At 33.0% G+C, this 19,818-nt stretch overlaps 2 protein-coding genes across 6 annotated transcripts in view; one reads left to right on the top strand and one right to left on the bottom strand.

Annotated features, from left to right (window-relative positions):
• Atg16 (Autophagy-related 16) overlaps nt 1-19,818 on the bottom strand; it is a 164,232-nt gene that overhangs the window by 109,902 nt on the left and 34,512 nt on the right. The window lies entirely within an intron of this gene.
• Nucleotides 1-19,818, top strand: part of LOC136412168 (uncharacterized) — a 102,258-nt gene that overhangs the window by 55,176 nt on the left and 27,264 nt on the right. For 2 of the 3 annotated variants that reach the window (XM_066395129.1, XM_066395128.1), the window contains 2 exons: nt 16,991-17,175; nt 17,227-17,405. In XM_066395129.1, coding sequence (XP_066251226.1) covers nt 17,003-17,175; nt 17,227-17,405 — 352 coding nt within the window. In that variant the 5' untranslated portion in view covers nt 16,991-17,002. Of the gene's footprint in view, nt 1-16,910; nt 16,932-16,990; nt 17,176-17,226; nt 17,406-19,818 lie in introns of those variants that run through there. The other variant, XM_066395130.1, reaches the window with a different exon arrangement.

Raw genomic sequence — 19,818 nt, 5'->3', positions numbered from 1 at the left:
TGCAAGAGTTGTGTGGTTTCACCTAGACAGTTTCAATGTTATTAACAAGATGTTTTGCAAGGCCGCTTCGTTGAATAATGGGTTTGTTGACCCGAATTTCGTAAGCGTATCATAATCGGAATGTTAAACAAAAAGGTCAATTACCCATCCTGTATTTTGTTTTTAATGCAAAGTTTTAATTTCATATATTTTAATTGCAGGTAAGCAATGCTCAGAACCCAAAATACAGTGTAGTGTAAGTATGTCAAATAAATGAGAGTGTGAAGAATAGGATTCCATTATACGGTTATAAATTAGTTGAGTGTTCAGATGCGGACACGAATATACAGGGCAGCATAAATTCGTGTTTGGCAAATTGATGCAGACGCACGGGGTGGCCCAAGTTGAAGGTTTTTGAAAGTATAGTTTCCGAGATTCCGATGAACTTTAAAATGTCGGATCTAATAAAACTATTAACGGAACGCTGGTTTAAGTTTAAAAAAATCGCAGTAGTTGAACCTGTTAAGAGAAAGTGGTGAAGAAATTTCACCTCATTTCAAAATCACTTCTGTCCTATATTTTCTAACTTTTTTCTATGGCAACTTTAACAGTTCTAAAACATGAATCGAAGCCATACATTATTTGCAATTTTGTTTTAAATTTAGTTAAGTGAAGAATACCAATGAAGCAGGCGCACTTATGTACCTCCAAAAAGTGATTTTACAATCAGTGTCTCCAAAATTGGGCAAGTTTTTTTAAATCATTTTCCAATAAATAATTAAAACCATTTAATGAAAATCGTATATATTATTAGAACAATTAAAGGAATAAAAAGTATATTGAAGAGTAGTTTGTAGAGGTAATTCAGATAGATACGATATAAAATATTGAACGGTAAATTACGTTGATCATTGTGAGGTAATTCGATTTAATGTGATCATCTAATCTTCTCCAGAACCAAAGCAGAAACGATTTTATTAACACACTAGGCACCCAACCCGCAAGATAGATTACTATAGCATTTAGCAAGTAGATTCGCTGTTTTTCCTATGCAATAGAGTAAAAAAAAACGCAAATTATATACGGAAAGAAGTAAATTGCCTTTTAAGTTCTCAAAGCGTGCTACTGTAAACTTTATTTAGCTTCTTTAAATGAAAATTGTACCGAGTATGAAATAAATGCAGGCACATAATATATTAAAATATAACAGAATAGACACTTCAAACAAGAAGTGATTATTGAAAATTATAACGTTGCTTCTAAATCGAAAAAAGTTGTAACGTTTCAATTCAATTTCCAGATTTTTTTTTTTAATTTTAAATTATAAATGAATTTTTATCGATAAGAGTTACTCTCACTGTTCACTAATGAATCGATAATGACTTAATTTCCGTACACCATTAATAAAAGTCTTCTTTTCAATTATTGTGCAGACTAATATTAACGGATGTCGACTATTACCTATTTGGTTGTATACTTGTAACAGAATATATGCCTATAAGATTAAAATTGCTCTAAAGGATATCGTACAATTATTATTCAATATAGTGTATTTTCAGTTTCAAAGCCAATATCACTACATACGTATCTTACAATATTACTGCAAGGAAAAAACGTAAAGAATAAGACTATGCAGACGAAAGACATACAGGATGAAGGAACATATACAGGATTGCACTTGAAATAAAAAATGTTAGTGTTCTTTCACCTAATCAATTTTCAAAGAATTTCGACAAACAATTAATAAGATTGACACTGAACCATTCTACTCTCTAAAAACATGAACAAATACTCAAATTAAGATTGATGAGTTTCATCTACGCAATGATGCAAATTATGAATGCTACATAAAACGTGGCATTTCTCAAGCAAGAGATCCTAATGGGACAAAATTTTATAGCGGATCGGTAGATAGGTAAATTATTACTATATTGTGACTGTGGGAAAACAATTAAGTTTTATTGCTATGCCATCTAAGGATTTATCTGCGAATTCGATTATAACAGGTTCAACTGATGAGAATTCGATTCATTTCTAACAAAGTATCAATTGCCTTCCGTCTTTTGACGATACAGTTATGTGAAGGGGAATTTGGAATTAAGGTTGTATATTTGGATATATAATTTTTGCCGCATTTATTTGGATCTAAATAAGTTGTTGGCCAAATCAACAAATTTAGAGTTGGGATTTAATAAACGGCAAACCGTTAGTCAGTCATAATTTTTCGATTATCTGCTAATAAAATAACACAGTGATCTTGGCGTTATCATGGAGAGCGATTGAAGCTAACTATTTTTTAAGAAAAATGTTATTTAAAAATAAATAAGCTACGTAGAGAATGCATTTCATAAACAGCATAGTCTTCAAAAATAGACATATTATTGACAATTTACATTAAATTCATGAAAATATTTGATATTCATTATGTGGAATGAGTCCATTACAATGGCCAACAAATAATCTATTACTATTTCACTACTTTACTATTATCACATTAAAATGTTTAGCTTTAGTGACTCTACTATAGCTTTCGAGCGATTTGTTTGCTTACGTATAAATCATTGTGACACAGTACATGCCCACGCCGCTCGCCGGACGACCTGTCTCGTCGCGTCTACAGTTTTCGCACAGTATCGACCTGAAAGGGTTCTGCGCTCTTCGTAACAATGCTCTCCTTTCAAAGCTATTCATCCCGGACACACGAACATCTATGATATTTCGATAAAGCATCCCTGATGAACAATTTTCTGGACCTCTTTGAATATTACGCCCTGAAACATTCTTCGTGGGGTGTCAGAAGATATTCCAAAGAGGGTTTTAAGAAGTGCTAAAACTTTCCACCGAGAAGTTGTCAATGTCGATTTGCCACTTCAAAGAACACAGCAATCCTTTTTACTTCTAGAGCATTTCTAAGTAAAAGTTTTCACTTTCCTTCCTCCCTCTACACGAAGTGAATTTTCTTCAGTTTTGCTTTTTGTTTTAGATTACCTCTTCCATACATTTCTTCCTACTTACAAGATAACGTACGATTTCTCCATGTTTTCTTAAAATAATTCGTCTATAATTTCATGGGCATGGCACAAACAATATTCCTCAATTTTTTCGCGCTGGTCGCTTGCTTTGTAATAAATCATTGTGACACGCGACCTGTCTCGTCGCGTCTGGCTTTTTCGAACAGCATAATTTCGTAGGGGATTTGTGCTCTTCATAACAATAAAAAAAGGTTATTTTTTTGCGTGGTTCATTGATGGGGATGTGGGTTTTTCTTTTGTACATAACTTGAGTATTTTGTAATTGGTATTTAAGGAGACGTGCTTCATATTGAAAATTGCGGAAGATCATGTAGGTATGCTTGATCCTATTTCATCATCTTTTGATGAAAATATCTTGGTGGAATCTTCTTAAGAGATATTTTGTATTAATAGCCTATAGACATAGGCAAGCTCATGTAGCTCTTAACATTTCCACATATTATTATCATTAAGGTTAAGCGGACTGCACTTTGTTCAACCTAGCAAAACCATTACCAAATCGTCTAATAACCATTCCAGCGCATTTTGCATTATGGGCATTTGAAAGAAGTCTGGGCATTTCACCGCCGCACAATTTTTCAATCCTCGGTAATGGGATAATTTCATAGAACCAGCTCAAAACCCTATTCATGTCTCCTTCCCAGTGCTTATAAGAAAAGCTGTAATTTTAAAAGCAGATTTTCTGTGATTATACAGACTATTGCGCAGAGGAAAACAAACAATTTTTGCCTCAACCATTAGACGAACGCATACTGGTTAAGAGCCCCTTTATGATGACAAACTATTTAGAAGTCTTGTTGTAATTGTTAAGCCAAACACTCGAAGGCATAAAAATTGAGTTCATGTACTTGCAGGAACCAGTTGGTTTGAGGACACAATATTGTTTGCAGAGGAAAAAAAGCACTTCGGCGCACACTTTACGACGAACGAAATGTTCAATGTGGCGTAAAGGGAGCTACCACAACCATAAATTTCATTCATTAGGAAATAACTCATTTATAAAGTAGGTGTTAAAGTGTTAACATAATTAACGAATAATATTCCTTAATAATGCTTAATAACCAATATCATGCTATTTTATTAATGATGCAGTTGTAATTGAGAAGCCTAACTGTTTAGCCGTTAAAAATTGTATAAATTTTAGATAAAGGCCTCATACCAATTTAACTTGGAATTTTCATGCTGATTTAAGACGCACTCTGAGTCGGTAATTGACAAGTTTTTATTTGAATATCAAATTTATATTTTAATATAATATTTATTTCGTTTTACTTTAGATGTGCTAAAGCTTTCCATCAAGAGTGAGAGACTAAGAACCCGAAACATTTCTGGAAGAAAAGCTTTTGCCCGAGCCTTTAGCAAAAGGTGAATGTTATTCTTAGTAAGTTTTGACTGAGAATAATGTGATACACCGCTTGAAGAACCTCTACTTATATTATATTAAGAAAAATTTATAAGAAAAATAAGTTAAAGAAAGCGAAAAGTTTTTATACCTTGATGGTATTTGTTTTTAGTTTCCGTCATGTATATGTCTGTATATCTCTGCATCAATTTCGAAATCTTTTTAACTAAATATACTAGGTACTTAAAACAACAAGGAAAAAATAAAAGAATAAAAAAACATCTTATGGACGTAACAAATTACCAAATTAATTAACAATTATCCTTAGCAGAAAAAATAATGGGTTATATACGAATGCTTCGCTGAGGTGAGAAATAACAGATTATTTTCGAGTAATTAATTACATGCTGCGTGGAATCAACACAAATTACCAAAGTGCGTGTTCAAATAAATCATAAGATGATCGCAATTTCGCAGCTAATTTTGTGTTAAGTACTCAAGCCGCTATATCACCTCGGTAAAATGAATTGGGTATACATTACGTAAATTTATGGGAATCGAATCGGAACTCATAACGTAAAAGTATACTGGAATGCTATCCATCCTGAAAGGCAAATATTTGGATTAACGGTAAGGTCAACAAGATTAGAGGTTAAAAGAATTAGATCAGTGATGAATCAAGCGAACGACCACACATTACAAAAAAAATATGTATGGAGTGACCCACTTTCCACGTAATATTCTGATAGGCCATTGATTTGGAAAAAACTACATTATAAAAATAGTGAACATGTAGTACGAGCATGAGGGTGTAAAGAAATTGTGACGATTAAAAAAACTATCTATTAGAAGAAGAATATGAATGCATTAATACACCGCAACGAGCCAAAGTCTTTACGCGAGAGGGTGAACTCGAACGCACTGGGACACCCTGTAGATAGAATATTATTGCCTTACAAAAATGGAATGGAAAATAAAATGCGATGGTGCTATCCTTAAGAACTGATCCAGACATAACCTCTTTGGTGATATAATCAACGAATAGAACACGGAAGGGCACCTGAAATTGTGATTGTGAACTACAAACAGCAGATTATTCTAAAAGTTAAATCAAAACACGATTTTTCATTCGGATCGTATGGCCACCCGAGGAAAAGGATAATATGAATTTAATAAGTTAAATTAGAAATTGTCGTTGTAGAGCCTAAGAAGAGCTGCAGGTACGTTGACATAAGGGAGTGTGAACTGATGACACAAATGCCTATAAATGTTACGTGCACCGTCCTTATACCTTTTAAAGACCTCCGGAAGCCATTCTACTTGATCAAAGTGTTGCTATAATAACCATTCTGAGAACTGCACATAAGAATCCTTACACCAAATACAACAATTATCGAATCGCGCGATAAAAGGAAACAACAAATGGAAGTTAATAGTTGGTTGCGGTAGGTATGTTCTTTTCATCGGCTAACTATTTCAAGCTCACTTACGGTGTACGCATAACTGAGATCTTATATATCGAGCATACTTTTTAGCATTGGATGATCAAACAGAATACGAACAAGTCGGTACTGTTTTGCGAGGTCGGCAATTCAAATTTAATTACAACTAATTAATACCACGGCAGACCGGTCGGATAAACGCTAAAGGATCCGTTACGTAGACGGTTCATAAGTGGCTAATTAAGAGGTTCGCGGTATGGGCGATTTATCAGTTTCACTAATCCGTAATATATTACTGCAAATGATACATTTTTTAGATGATTTCTTCTAATTACCACCAAGAAAGTTTAATTTTGTACCATCACCTTGTATAAATAGATGATAGAAATAATGAGCAATACTAATAATTTGCGGAAATGGACTTATTGTAAGCAGAAAAAAGCATTTATTTTCTTATTGTGAAACTTACAAACACAGTTTTAATAACACATCCTTGATGATAGATTATCAAGAATGAAGGAATCAGAGTTCCTCAAGTCTTCTAAGACATTTAAAGTTTCATTTCAAAGATACCATTTTCATATTACATCCTTACACATAATTACAAACTACCACTATTCGATTAAAACCCAACTAATCTGTGTTCCAAATCTCTATTAAATCTCTAAGAAGATCTGCAAATATAAAACTGTAGTGTGAGCATCATGCCGCAATTAAGTGCGTTGCACCTCATGACATTTTTAAGGCGATAATTAGATTTAGCAAATTATTAGCCGGAACTTTACGGGCTATTTGACAGGCATTACCGAAGAACATCATCATCATCATCATCATCATCATCACCACGCACCTAGTCGTTAGCTTTTATTAAAGACGGTGATGAAATGCGTCTTATCGCCTTGGGATAGTTGATTTTACTTTCTTTTACATCCCTAGACATATGTAGGTGCGTGGAATAGAACCCATTCTAATAAAACTAGTAAGAACGTAATGTCTTTTTAACCCAATCTTAAGCAGGTACGTAATATATCTTATGAAATTGATTACCTAGTGTACTTAGTTCCGTCTGTTTGGTGGATTACTTCTCCAGTGTTTCACAATAATTTTTCTTAAAATAATAAGAGAGTTATTATCTGGAAGAAATAGTTTAGAGATGCACTTTAATTTTAGCCCATCGTCTTTTCCCACTAGAATTTCATAACAGTAAAGGAATATATAAAATATTGTCTAAATTTTCATTTTTTAATTTTTACGCAAAAATAAGTGATAAAGATGAAGTAATTAACCCAATCGAAAAATGAAAATTTGCAAGCAATTATCATATGTCCAGCTGTGGTAAGAATTTTCTCTCCCTAACAGGTTCATGCCGGAAAATGTTATCGATCGAATTAGTTAAGTTAGGTAATTTTATTTTACCGTTTTGAAACTGAGTTTGGTAGAAATTCTATTAAGGAAAAAACCGTATATTTTGGATTTTATAACACCTACATCTGCGAAAATAAAACAAATTCAAAGCTATATATGTATGTAAGTACACACACACACACACATCATATGCTTCGCATGTCTGAAGGTATACACGCCTATGAAGAATATTACATGGTAAAGTAATATCAACGACTGTTAAGTTCAAATGCTCAGATGTTCAACTGTGGAGTTTTGTAAAGAGATAGAGTAGGCAAGGGCTTCGTTTTTCTATTGACCTAACTTGAACTAACTCACCTATGAATAATGAAAATTCGCTGATTGACTTCGTACTTTTCCTCTGTTCTTCAATTTATTATGAAGAATAAATCAATCTTCAAAGTGCTTTACAACGAGAACAAAAACCATCGTGCATAATAATAGAGCGATACGTAAGAATGCCATGGTGAAGTAAGCCGCATATAGGTAGCTAACCATGACTTTTCAAACTTCCATTTCAAAATCAAAGATGATCGTTTTTTCATGTTTTATTTATGTGGAATTTGTGTTTGTCGAAAAAATCTTACATAGCACATAATATATTATCACTGACTCTCATTTATTATTTATTTAAATATGAAACATAAAAACCCTCTGTGTGTCTATAAGGTGGTTCATACACGTGTTGAAGCTTATGTACATATATTATTGTTACGTTTGATAGATTCTGCTTACTTAAGTACAAGAAATGTTTATTTATACTAATTACTCTAATTATCTGTTAATAAATTCAGTCGTACTGGTATATTCAATGTAACAAAGAGCGCGGTGATAATTTGTTATTAGATTGCTCTATACAATAGCTCATATTTTTCAAATTTACGAAAAAATTGACATTTACACTGACATTGATATGACGACGAAATCGCATCTCAAAATATAAGGCCCCGAGCATTAGCCAATAATACTTAACCTCTTAGTTGAATGGGATTTACGTACTTATTATTTTATGCGGGCATTGTGTATTACCATTAACGTCAACTTCATAAAAATACATTAACTTGGTGATTTTTTAGACAGAAAAAAAGCTATACGTTAAATTAAACTTCTCCTTGTGCTCGATGCTCCTCGCTCGTTATTTCGCAATATTCATTATCTTGTGATCCTGTTATGAAGCTTGAATTATTTGAAAGTGGCAAATTGATTAAAAACAGCTTCCCTAGCTAAAAAAAAATCAATTTATCTAGCGGCTCATAAACTGGCCCGAATTATAGATATTACGTACCCGTATTAAGTTCGTCATCATCATTAAACTTGCATAAAGCCAGTGTGAGAACTACTTCGAAATCCGGGCGGTGATTTTTTTTCACACAGTAAATCAATTTTTCGCTCTTTAGTTGTTAGCTGGTTGTTATCCAGAGGAACGCATTAATTATATCCATAAATCAATGTTAGTTCTTTGATGTTGGCGCATTCTGAACTTGTGACGAATTTTCATATAAACAGATACTTTGATGTATTATTACTAATGGCGGGGTATTATAAGGACGGATAAGTCGAGACTTCGTCAGTACTACCTGCTTAAGCAAGTTTGTTAAATTATATAACTAACATACATAGAAAGGCATATGTTAGTTTTAATTTGTGTTATCATCTATGTACATATGTTCATATAAATTTTAATATTTTATGGATTAGAAATAAAGCGAATATGCAAACTATTTAACAAGATGCACGTTAAACACAGATTTCGAATGCAAAAAAGATACAGTTAGTTCTAGAAATATATTTGCAAAAACTTAGTATTCGAGGTATTTTTTGTTGAAAATTTAAATTTTCTTGAAACATCACATTAGTTAGGCATTCCATTTCTGTGTTTTAATTTTATCAATCTTGCTTTGACTATATGATTAAAAAAAATGAAATCTCTCCAATTACTATATCTGCCAACTAAGTTATATCGAACCTTAGTCGACCAAAGCAAATAACTAAATTTCTAATATAACTAAAAAAAATCCAAGTCGAAGTTAAGTTTATTTAAATTTAATTCATTTTGAATTGTCGACGATAAAGAAGGGAGGATAAAGTTGTCAAAGTATTTTGATTTCAAGATATAAAGTCATCTACAATTTTTTGTCCTCAAAACTCTTTTACTTCTGCTGCAATTCTCTTGCTCTCACTTTAACTTATTATGTTGGACTTTATAGGTTGGAATTTATAGGTGGTACCTATGGTTTAATATTTCTAAACATCCTAGAAAACAATATGTTAATTTTTTAACTGCATCACTCATTGGCATATTGTTGTGTTCGATTAAAAACTAATCAATTTCTTGCATTACTTTTTGTCGCTAAATTTTTAAACTGCATACATTCTTGACACTAATTGTTAATAAAATTACAATTTACATGGATTTTCTTTTCGTTTACAGCTGCGACTCTAAAAAATTTAAGCTACAAGTGGAAGATATTCGAATAATTACATTTGCTCCAAGGTAAGTAAACTATTGATGCTTATTATTATATTTTTTGGAAATTTGAAAATTGTTCTAAATAAAAAGTATTCACAATCTTGTTATATAAATATATATTTTTATAAAGTTACTAGCAGAAGTTCTATTCTGGTCGAAATTCTAAGATTTTGATTTTCTTTCATATGTTAACCAATCTTAGCAACCAAGTTATACAAATATCCCTCATTTCGATGTGATTGTGAGCATGGATATGGCGGGATATGGAGGTACGCATTAAAGTGAATAAAATCGTTCGTATCAAAGGTTTACAAACTCAGAATAAAAACACATTTCCGAATATAATGCACAAAATCGAAGATCGTTTAAAAAAAATCCAATGAACCATATGTCGAATTTTAACCCACAAAATTCCATTCATCTCTCAAATTTAATATTTTATTGGTATACTGATGCAACCCCTGACCAATTGCAGCGGCAATTTGCACTCGTGTATATATTGCGGCAATTTTTCTGGTCGCGATAGTAATCGTTGAACAAACTGCAATATTTGTATGCTAAAACCATTTTTGTCGGGGATGATTCATAAAATTCTCTTTCTAAATAGATCTCGTGCTATAAAAGTTAATTTTTAGTTTTTGACATTCTGCAGTGTTGCTGTGACATGTTGTAGGGAGCAAAAATTTCAATGATGAAGTGTGAATTATATTAAAGTGGCTTTTTCACTTAAGCCAGGAAAAAGTAAAAACTTCTTTTAAAAATTTTATTATTTTCTGAATATCTTCAGACTGAATAAAAATTTTACATTTTATTAGACTCCACAACTTTTTTCCCATAATTTTCCATGTTTCAAATTAAAAGATAACTTTCACATTAAATTAAAAAATAGTATCTTAAGGTTATGAAAATTCGACCATTATATCCGCAAGTAGAAATTAATCAATTAAAAATTTCCCACACAGAATGGGTGAAACATCTAACTTAGTGTTAGTTAAATTATCATAGTTTTATGATAAAACTGCATCACAGTAATAATTAATATAACCTACTTGAAGTTCCCACATCTTACGGTAGCATAAGACGGAAAAATTATAATTTCGCAATTACGTTTCGCCCATAAAACCATTGTCAATGAAGAAGCCGTGATTATTATTAATACGTACCGAGGATTAGCGAGTTTAAACTACTCATTCGTGAGACTAGTCATTAGAAATCATATTTCATATGAAGGAGCTTCCTGATGGAGTCACGTCTTGGCTTTACAATGGAAGAGACAATAATAAAAGCAAAGAAATTGTGATTTTAATACAGGTATTAGTCGACATTTAGTTATGGAATTTTCAAAGAGTCATTGTCACTATTGACGGCTATAATAATTCTCAGATATTAAAATATCAAGATTTTAATGCAAAATTTAAACATTTAAATTTAATGGAATGTTGTTGTGAGTCAATAAGCTAATACATGTCAGACTATGTTAACCATTGGAACCAGTAACGACAATGGTCTAAAGATACAGAGCGCATATTAAGTATCTTCAAATTTTGTGCGAATTCCTTGCCATTACTTTATCATACAACACAATTTTAAAAAGTCGTATAATAATTCCTTCAAACGGTTTATTAGCCATAGATTATATTGTTCTTAAAATCTCTCTCTGATTTAAACAAAAATTACTAAGGTAAAATGATGCTTTTGTTTATTTTTTCTATTTTGGTAAGTCTAATGGTGATGTGTCATACCTGGTTAGAAAACTTTTTTTAATATCTGTTTGACGCCACCAAAATCCAATATGGAGGCGATAAAAAATAGTAAAGTTGGATGTGCTAATTGCTCGAAATTTGGAAGCCCTGAAAAAATTCTGATAATGTCATTCGATTGGCAGTTTTCGATAATAGAAAATTGCCAAATTTCGTAAACTTTACTTAAACGATTTATGCATAATTTATAATTTTCGAAAATCATAATTTTCAGTTTTTTACTTATATTTTGACAATTCCTGAACATATTTTAAATGTTAGAACATTTTCTGAACGGGCCCAAAAATGTACGTGTTTTTTCTAATCTAAGTCACCTTGTACCTCTTACCGTTTCCATAATTTTCATGGAGCTCACTTTATTTGGGACACCTCGCATATAATATTATCTTCTGCATCTGGAGCGTAATTTTAATGAGTTTAAATTTTTGCCTTTTTCTTCTGATTTCTCTCCATCTTTTCTATACCTAACAACGAGTGATCGTCAAAAAATAATCCCAGTGAGCGGTAAATTTTAAACGTAGGGCGTTGATTAAGTCATTTGCTATTTACCATTAAACATCTGTTAAAAACCTAACAGGTGATGAATTTATTCCATATATGCTTCTAGCATTTCAACGTCTACTTGAAATTTTTTTTAAAGATTACCATTCACTGCTTAATATAATGATGTTCTATTGACAAAATACTGTCTGCAGACTAAACACATGTGGGTATGTAAAATGTTTCGATTATCGGCCCATCAAGACCACTGATCAGGATAACTTTTAAAAAATATTCACGAAACCACAAAGTGTAACTTGATCTTCTTAAACATAGAATGATGAAGATATGTGCATAGGAAACAGAATACCAATAAACTTAAATAATGTTGGAAAAGTTTGTTATAAGATAATTTAATTTTATGGCCATGCACACATACACACATGGCAGCTCAATCATAATTTCTGCTAGATATCTACTAGAAGAGTTAATCAAAATTATTAATTAGATGGTACATTTTTCACTAATTTGTCTGAAAATTGCCCGAAACCGCCATATGGTATACCAGCAAGCACCAATAAAGTAACAAATCTTTGGTGAGTGGTTAAATTAAAAGACGATACCGTTAAACATTTGCATAATACTTATCTTACCTTCTGTTAAAGTTTATCCGGAAGGTCAAAAGCCTAATTCTCCATGAATATACCGGCTCCCAGTAATCATAATTCGTGAAATATGCAAATTTACTTGTAATTTTATTGTCGCTCGAAAATTTACAGTTTCAAACAGTCTTAACAGAGTTGTATAAACAGATCGTTGACATAATAAACCGTCTGGGTCGAGAGATTTGATCACTACTAGGGATGGTCTTTGTAATAAAATTAAACCTACGGAAATAATATAAACACATAAATGTTTCATTTAATATGTCCGATATTTGGTATCATAGGTGGTCTCTTGTTTCCTTACGGATACCTGAAGTGAACTCGCATTTTTTTTAACTTTTTGCCGTTTCATTTTTGTAGCTTTTTAAACAGGCTGTCACATGCCAAGTAAATTTACGACTCTAATTTAAAGATTTTAATCACTTGCGGTTAGTAAATTGAAACAAAAAAATTCTCGCTCACAGTAAAGTGTAATATAGTAATTAGTAATTTATATGGATTTTGCAACATTTTTTAATTGAACCTCTCTTGCCGCGTTTTTCACTGTTACCTCGTAATTTATAACACCCTACGCCAACAAGTAACATTAACGCCTCTCTATTTATAACGTTATTTATGGTATAAAAAATAATATCAATATCTGAACTGTATACATAAGTCATCCCGATTTAATTGCTAACTAGTCATCGTTGATTACTTGCTGTCTGGAGCAATTAATTGTAAAATATTGCGTGGTTCTACCTGACAAATAGAGCAATTATTGATATAGTTTTATGAATAAAATTTCAAAATCTAATTATACAGATACAAACCAATTCACGAAAAAAACCAAAATCCCTCAATCAATAAGCTGCTTTAGGTTTGGGAGATCTTTCTTATCCTACTGGTGCTACGAGAACTTTATACAGATCGATGAAGGGAGAATTTTAAAATTAGTTTGAAGATGCAATTACAGTTTTGATATCAATTTAACAAAACAACGAAGAATCAAAACATATTTTTGGAATTTTGGCATCTGTGAGCACAAATCTTTGGAGTGCAATGTACTAGTGATAAACAAGGATAATTTAAACTAATAATTTTAAACGATCTCAAGAGACGTTGTAGCAACACCTTTTTCTAAAAGAAGTCTGGTAAAATAAAGAAAATTTATTTGGGGACAATTTATAGTTTTCCCTGGTAATTTGCAAGTGTGTACATAATTCTTCTTGCCATTAAAATTCATCTTTAACAATAGCTAAAATATCTCCTATTAAGCTGTTTCAACACCAATGTCCTCGAGCCAAAATTTACATAACACTGAATGAGCATAAGAGAGGTAATAAGTCTTCTTATAAAAATAATTTATAGCGATCGTGTTCAATGGCGAGTTTACGAATATATTACCTTGCGATAAATCGCATGCAAATGGCGTGAAAAGTCGTCTCTAATAGTATAAAATTACACTCTAGAGAATCTCTTATAATATTTATATCTATATTTTGTATCGATAACAGATTCCAGAAGCCTTGCTTTTGTTTTATCATTAATGGAATCCATCGTATTGATACGCATGATTTACATTTAAGCCTTAATAATGTCTATAAATTTTGTATGTATGTTTATAGGACAGAATGTGTATTAACTTATAGTAGTACCTGAGGTGTGTAATTCTTTTCAGCTAAATGGTGTCTTTTTGTGAATACGTTATAGTGCTAACTTCAGAAACGAAGACACGAGATTGGTTCAATTAGGAAAATATAATTATCGAATGAAATGGAATAAATATACATTTCCAAATACTGAAGATTTTCTATTTCTTTGACTACCAATAGATACAAATTTAGGGTGCCCAGTGAATACACATATACTTTGCCAAAAAATATATCAAAAAAGTTCATGTGATCACAAATCCGCAAAACCTTTAGTATTTTAAGAAGAAAGTCACACGGAAAACATTATTTGAAAAACTGCAAGTTTAAACTAAAACAATATTAAACGAACATTCAAAGGAACTTCTTTCATTATTTTTTAATACAGAATACAGTATTAAAACCTGTCAGTATCATTACTTACTTCTACAATTTTAGGATAAATAAAATTTTACAAAATAATATAAGTGAGGTGAAACTTAAATTTGCAAAAATAAAATAAGTCCCGGTAAAATCTGACAGGGATATAAAATTTCTTCCCGAAATTGAATGGCCGGCAAGCACCCCTGATCTAACACCTATTTTTTTTCTTTTGCCGCCATTAGAAAAATGCTTCAAATCCAATCTACCTCAGTTGATTTTTTTTTTATCGTCATACTACTAAAGCATATGAATCTATTGTCATATCATAGTTTTTCAAAGTATAATAACAAAATTTGAAAATAGGTTACACTTTTTTTAACCACTAATTAAAATAAAGACTTCTGTTAAACATTCAACAAACAAATTATTTCAAAAAATATCATCTACAGCCACTGTCGACTCTACGTACCTTTTAAGGAGGTGCATTCTCAGAATACAAGAGAAAAAATAGTATAATATTCGTGTAATTACCCTTATAACTTGGTCTACTGTACTAAAATATGGCAATGGGAAAAGTCTGTCTTCGCCTCTTCGCTTAGCTGTTGTATGTATACTTAACCTCTAAGTATCTAAAATGCTCTAACCCATGCATCTCTTTACAAGCAAAGGTCAATGTTTATTTCATTTCTACACTTGACCGAACAACAATAAACGAGTCGGAGCGCCGGTGGACGATAAACTCGCTTCACTTTTACTTTTTAGAACCGGTCATTACATTAACGATATTTAATTCTGTTTAAGAAGTGCAAGTGTTCGGTACTGTCTGCACTGGTTTATTTTTATTGAGAGCGTGGTCAGAGAAGGTCACTTATACACCGAGTGTTCCAAAGAAGAAGGAAATCGTGTAGCTTAAGTACGTTGCTCCAAAACAGAGGAAGACCTCGCAAGATGTAAAATGGATAATAAGTAAAATGAAATACCAGAATATTTTAAGTAACGCAACTGTACCTACCGAGGTGACAGAATTATAACGGATGATCATTGGAAAAAAAACTTTGCCGTACGTGATAAACCGTAAACATAGTGCATTTATTAAGTTACTTGGCATTGACCATCTAACAGCTGACTGACAACAGTTTAACAGATTAATTTATCCAAAAAATTCCTCTGTTATATCAACTCCTACTTGTTTTTTTTTTAACGATCACTTTCTATTTTCTCATAGAGAATATGCAACAATTCGACAAATCTTCAACAATTATTACTGGAAGAATTGTAGGACAAAATACAACAAAGTTGCCAGATAACATATGAAAAAAGTTGACAATAAAAGTGAGAGGAAGTATTAAGTTCGAAAGGTTAAAACAAACCGAGAAACTGGTTGGCCTTGTTCCAAATGAGGATATAAAAACTAAATAACAAAGTGTTAAAGAGAAGGCAAAAAGACAAAAATGTAGAGACTAGGGGGAACAATATCTTAGAAATACCTTATCCATACTATTATACGTATGTAGGGTATATGGTGATGCTGTAAATAATAAATAATTTCAGATTTTTGTAAACTGTATTAACATTAAATTTAATTATGTAACCATACCCATGGTTGCGAAGAAGCCTGTAAATAAAACAAAATTTTCAAAATACCGGATTTTTGGTTTTGCAAACAGAACACCTTTATATTGATGAACTATTGAATTAATCTCAAAATTCTAAGATTTCATGAACCTTATCTACTCCCATTCCCTAACTGGTTTCCATACTTTGAAGTTTAAATAGAAGAATATTTTTGCCAATTGCGAAAAGCTTCCAGATAATTTGAGCTGAAACAGAAAAGTTTCACATCTTACGTTAACTTTGCAAGAAGCAATGAATTTGCCAGTTACAACTTTTATCAGTAAACCAGCAGAATACTAATCGGGTGATTCTGCTAGTCCTGACATTAACCAACGACCGTCCAAAAGAATTCCAACAAAGTGAGCTTTGTTTCGATGTAATGTCATAAAACTCACATAAATTCCATTCGAAGCCAGCAGCAACGTTCGTCCAATCTAAAAGTAAAAGTAAACGTCCAAACGACTGTACAACCTGCGGCGATGATGGTTCTCATTTGTCTAAGTCCCATTTATATTGGTGCTCGGTCAAGTGGCACTCGGTACCCGGATGACCTTTCTGAAGAGGGGACCGTCACGGGTTTCGAAACGAAAGCTCGGGTTCAGGGATGCCCCACCGCGAGGCAAATCACTTAAAAATAAATCAGTCCAGGAAGTAGTGGCGAATATGCCACAAGATCGTTATTGTCGGTCAACCATGGACAATAATATTACATCATTCGAGTATTTTCTCATATCTTGTTTCTATTTACTGTATTGATCACGTTCTTCGGTACCCTTCGCATTACCATTAATATTAATCTGAATTTCAGATATAACTGAAGATGTGCAATATGAAGGAATCATTTATCCTATTTCTGGCTGTATCATGTGCGACATCTCTTGGTCATACTAAAGGAAGACAAACCTCAGATAGTTACGTTGTAAGTTCACCAGATAGACCTTCTGGACCGCCGGGACCATCACCGATGGATGAGTGCGATCCAGAAATGATTGGGTAAGGAAGCATTATCATCAGGTGAAATTGATGGTAAAGAGTTATTTTTAGATTCGAGTTGATCACCGGTTACGTGTTTTCCTCGCCAGGCAATGTCATAGATTCTTTTCCGGGTACTTTGATGTTGACCGATTGTCTGGATATGTGTCAAGGGAATGAAAGTTGCCAATCTGTGAACTACGAAACGGGCCTTTGTGTGCTATTCGGGTCCAATGCAGATGTTCTTCCTGGTAAGTTCAATTCGTTGTAAATTTAATTCAACTGTATGTGTAAAAAATGTGCCTACATTTAAATTCTATTTCAATCTAGAGCAGCATGGCAGCACTTTTTTTGGAGCGGGAGCAAGGTATGGATTCCGACAGTAAAAAAATAACATTCGTGCATTGTATTCATATTAAAAAATCAATAGAGCAGGTGGACCTTAAGAGCTGTGACGAATTTTAATATTTCAGATCTTGTTAGACTTTATGCACCATATCTTCATTGCTTCGGTGTCTTTGTTGATTCTCTCTGAACTCATAGAAAATCTGTATCGCCTAATGCTGCCAAATCAATTCTCCCATAACTTCGTTATCGTTCGGCGTGAATAATCACAACCATTCCAATGGGAAGTAAATTCAGTTCCCCACTAGGCTTTTCTCTCCCAGTTATTTGCGGAATTGTTTTAAATTCCTTACACGTAATTGAAAAATAAATCTATGCCTAACCGCAAACTACTACCTTTATCGATGTTTAGTCATTAGAAAATGTTCGATTGCGGTATTTGCTTCGCATGCTTATGTACGTACAAGTCATATTGCGTGTATAGTCACGTAAATGGACTTCTCTTTATGTTTATTGCATTATATGGTTCAGTTGGGTCTATTAGCAATATTTTTTGGATGTTGATATGGTAGGTTGGTACACAGAACTTTCTACAGAAGGTAATAATCAAACTAGTGGAACATTTGTCAGTTGCGTCTCAAAGAAGGTTTCAGCTCTGCCAATTTGTAGAGTAATGTGAACTTGATAGTTTTACAGTGACTTTTGAAAATGCAGCGGGATTGCGCCTCTTTTCAGACTTCATAATTGCTTTTACAATATTTTAATATTCATATACCGAGTAACGTAGTTGTCCATCTAAGATTCTACTATTTTTTCAAAAGCATTTTAATCTGCGCATATCATTTTGACTTGTTTCAGGCGTTTGATGGTACTGCATACCCCTGTTGGCTACACTGTCTTTTTATTACAAATCGCTACATGACGAACTATCCGACAATCACTATTTTATTCCAAATATATAATCTAGCATTCTAAAATAATTATTGTTTATCTTAACACACATTTTGAACTTTTGAAGGGTTTGCTGATACGGCGTGGCCCCGTCGACTTCACCGCACCCGTTTCTTCTGATTCAAATCCAGAAGGTGCTATCAAGGTTCGATTATTTTTCCAAACCCATTTTAATCCTCATACGTTCTGTGACTTAGCTAGCCACGCTTTTTTTAAGCATTAAATACTCTTATTAAATTTCTCGAACTTTTACCAGATTCCGGTTTCCCAGGAAAACACAGCCAGGCATTCTGGATTTAAAATACACGGCAGCCTAGAAAAACCTGGTTTGATTGTCTAACGACATAACAAGGTATTTAACTTCGCAACCAGTAGAATAATTGATTTCGGCATTTAACCGTCACGCCCATGGCTTTCCGAATAACCAACGTAACTGAAATAATAATAACGAGCTCGGACAAGGCGCAATTAGCCGAGCGCCTCCTCTGTACGGCTACCGCGTTCTGGTATCTACCCGGAATGTCAAACACAAATTGGCCTCTAGTTAAATGTATAATATAATCAATTTGTTATTCCACGGTCCGTTTTTGTTATTTCTCCGACAATCGATACATGAATGCGTTCTTGAATAGCCATTTTCCCCGCACATGCAGATAATGTGGGAAGCTTCATAAACTGACCACCGAAGAGACCCCGCATGTTGGTCTCTAATAAGCATACTCTAAGTCAAATGGTTCGAGGAAGATTGGAGAGATGTGACCACAAATAATATTTTATAATTGACACTGTTGAAGTAACAAGTTGATAAATATTCTGAGTGAAAAGAAATTCCTCACTTAAAATGGAATATCGAAATCTCTGATTGGTCTGGGGTAATTCCGCTGAGATTAGTATATGTCCATCTCGTTGAAAAGGATCTGATAATTTCTCTTGAGTTGAATCGATGATTTTACTTGATTTTCGATCCGCCAGGGTATGAGATCAGCCAAGGACAAATAAGTTCCTTCGTTAGTACCAGGAATTTACAGAGTTCCACGCAGTTGCGCTGCTATGTTCTCAGCACTACAAAACAAAGGATAATTACTAGAGTTTTGGAGAATAAAAGGAGTTGCAGGTTGGTCGCAAAAAAATCAACAAGGCGGAAAATACACTTTCACTTATCATCTCCTTTTTACCGAGGCGAACATCGTACACAAATCTGAACGGTACTTCCCTTTATAATCCAGAGAAGCAATCCAGGCCTTCAAACACGACAACCTCAACAGCAAAAAAAAAGTCAGGATCCTCAACGCATCTCAACTCAGTATCGTTATTTACCTTTTTAGGAGCTGTATTTTTAGCTATCATTCAACAAACACAAAACAATCT

This window comes from Euwallacea similis, chromosome 11, assembly GCF_039881205.1.
Source record: "Euwallacea similis isolate ESF13 chromosome 11, ESF131.1, whole genome shotgun sequence".
Classification (NCBI taxonomy): Eukaryota; Metazoa; Arthropoda; class Insecta; order Coleoptera; family Curculionidae; genus Euwallacea; species Euwallacea similis.
Note: the sequence above shows the minus strand (reverse complement) of the source record. Positions and strands in the feature narration are given on the sequence as shown.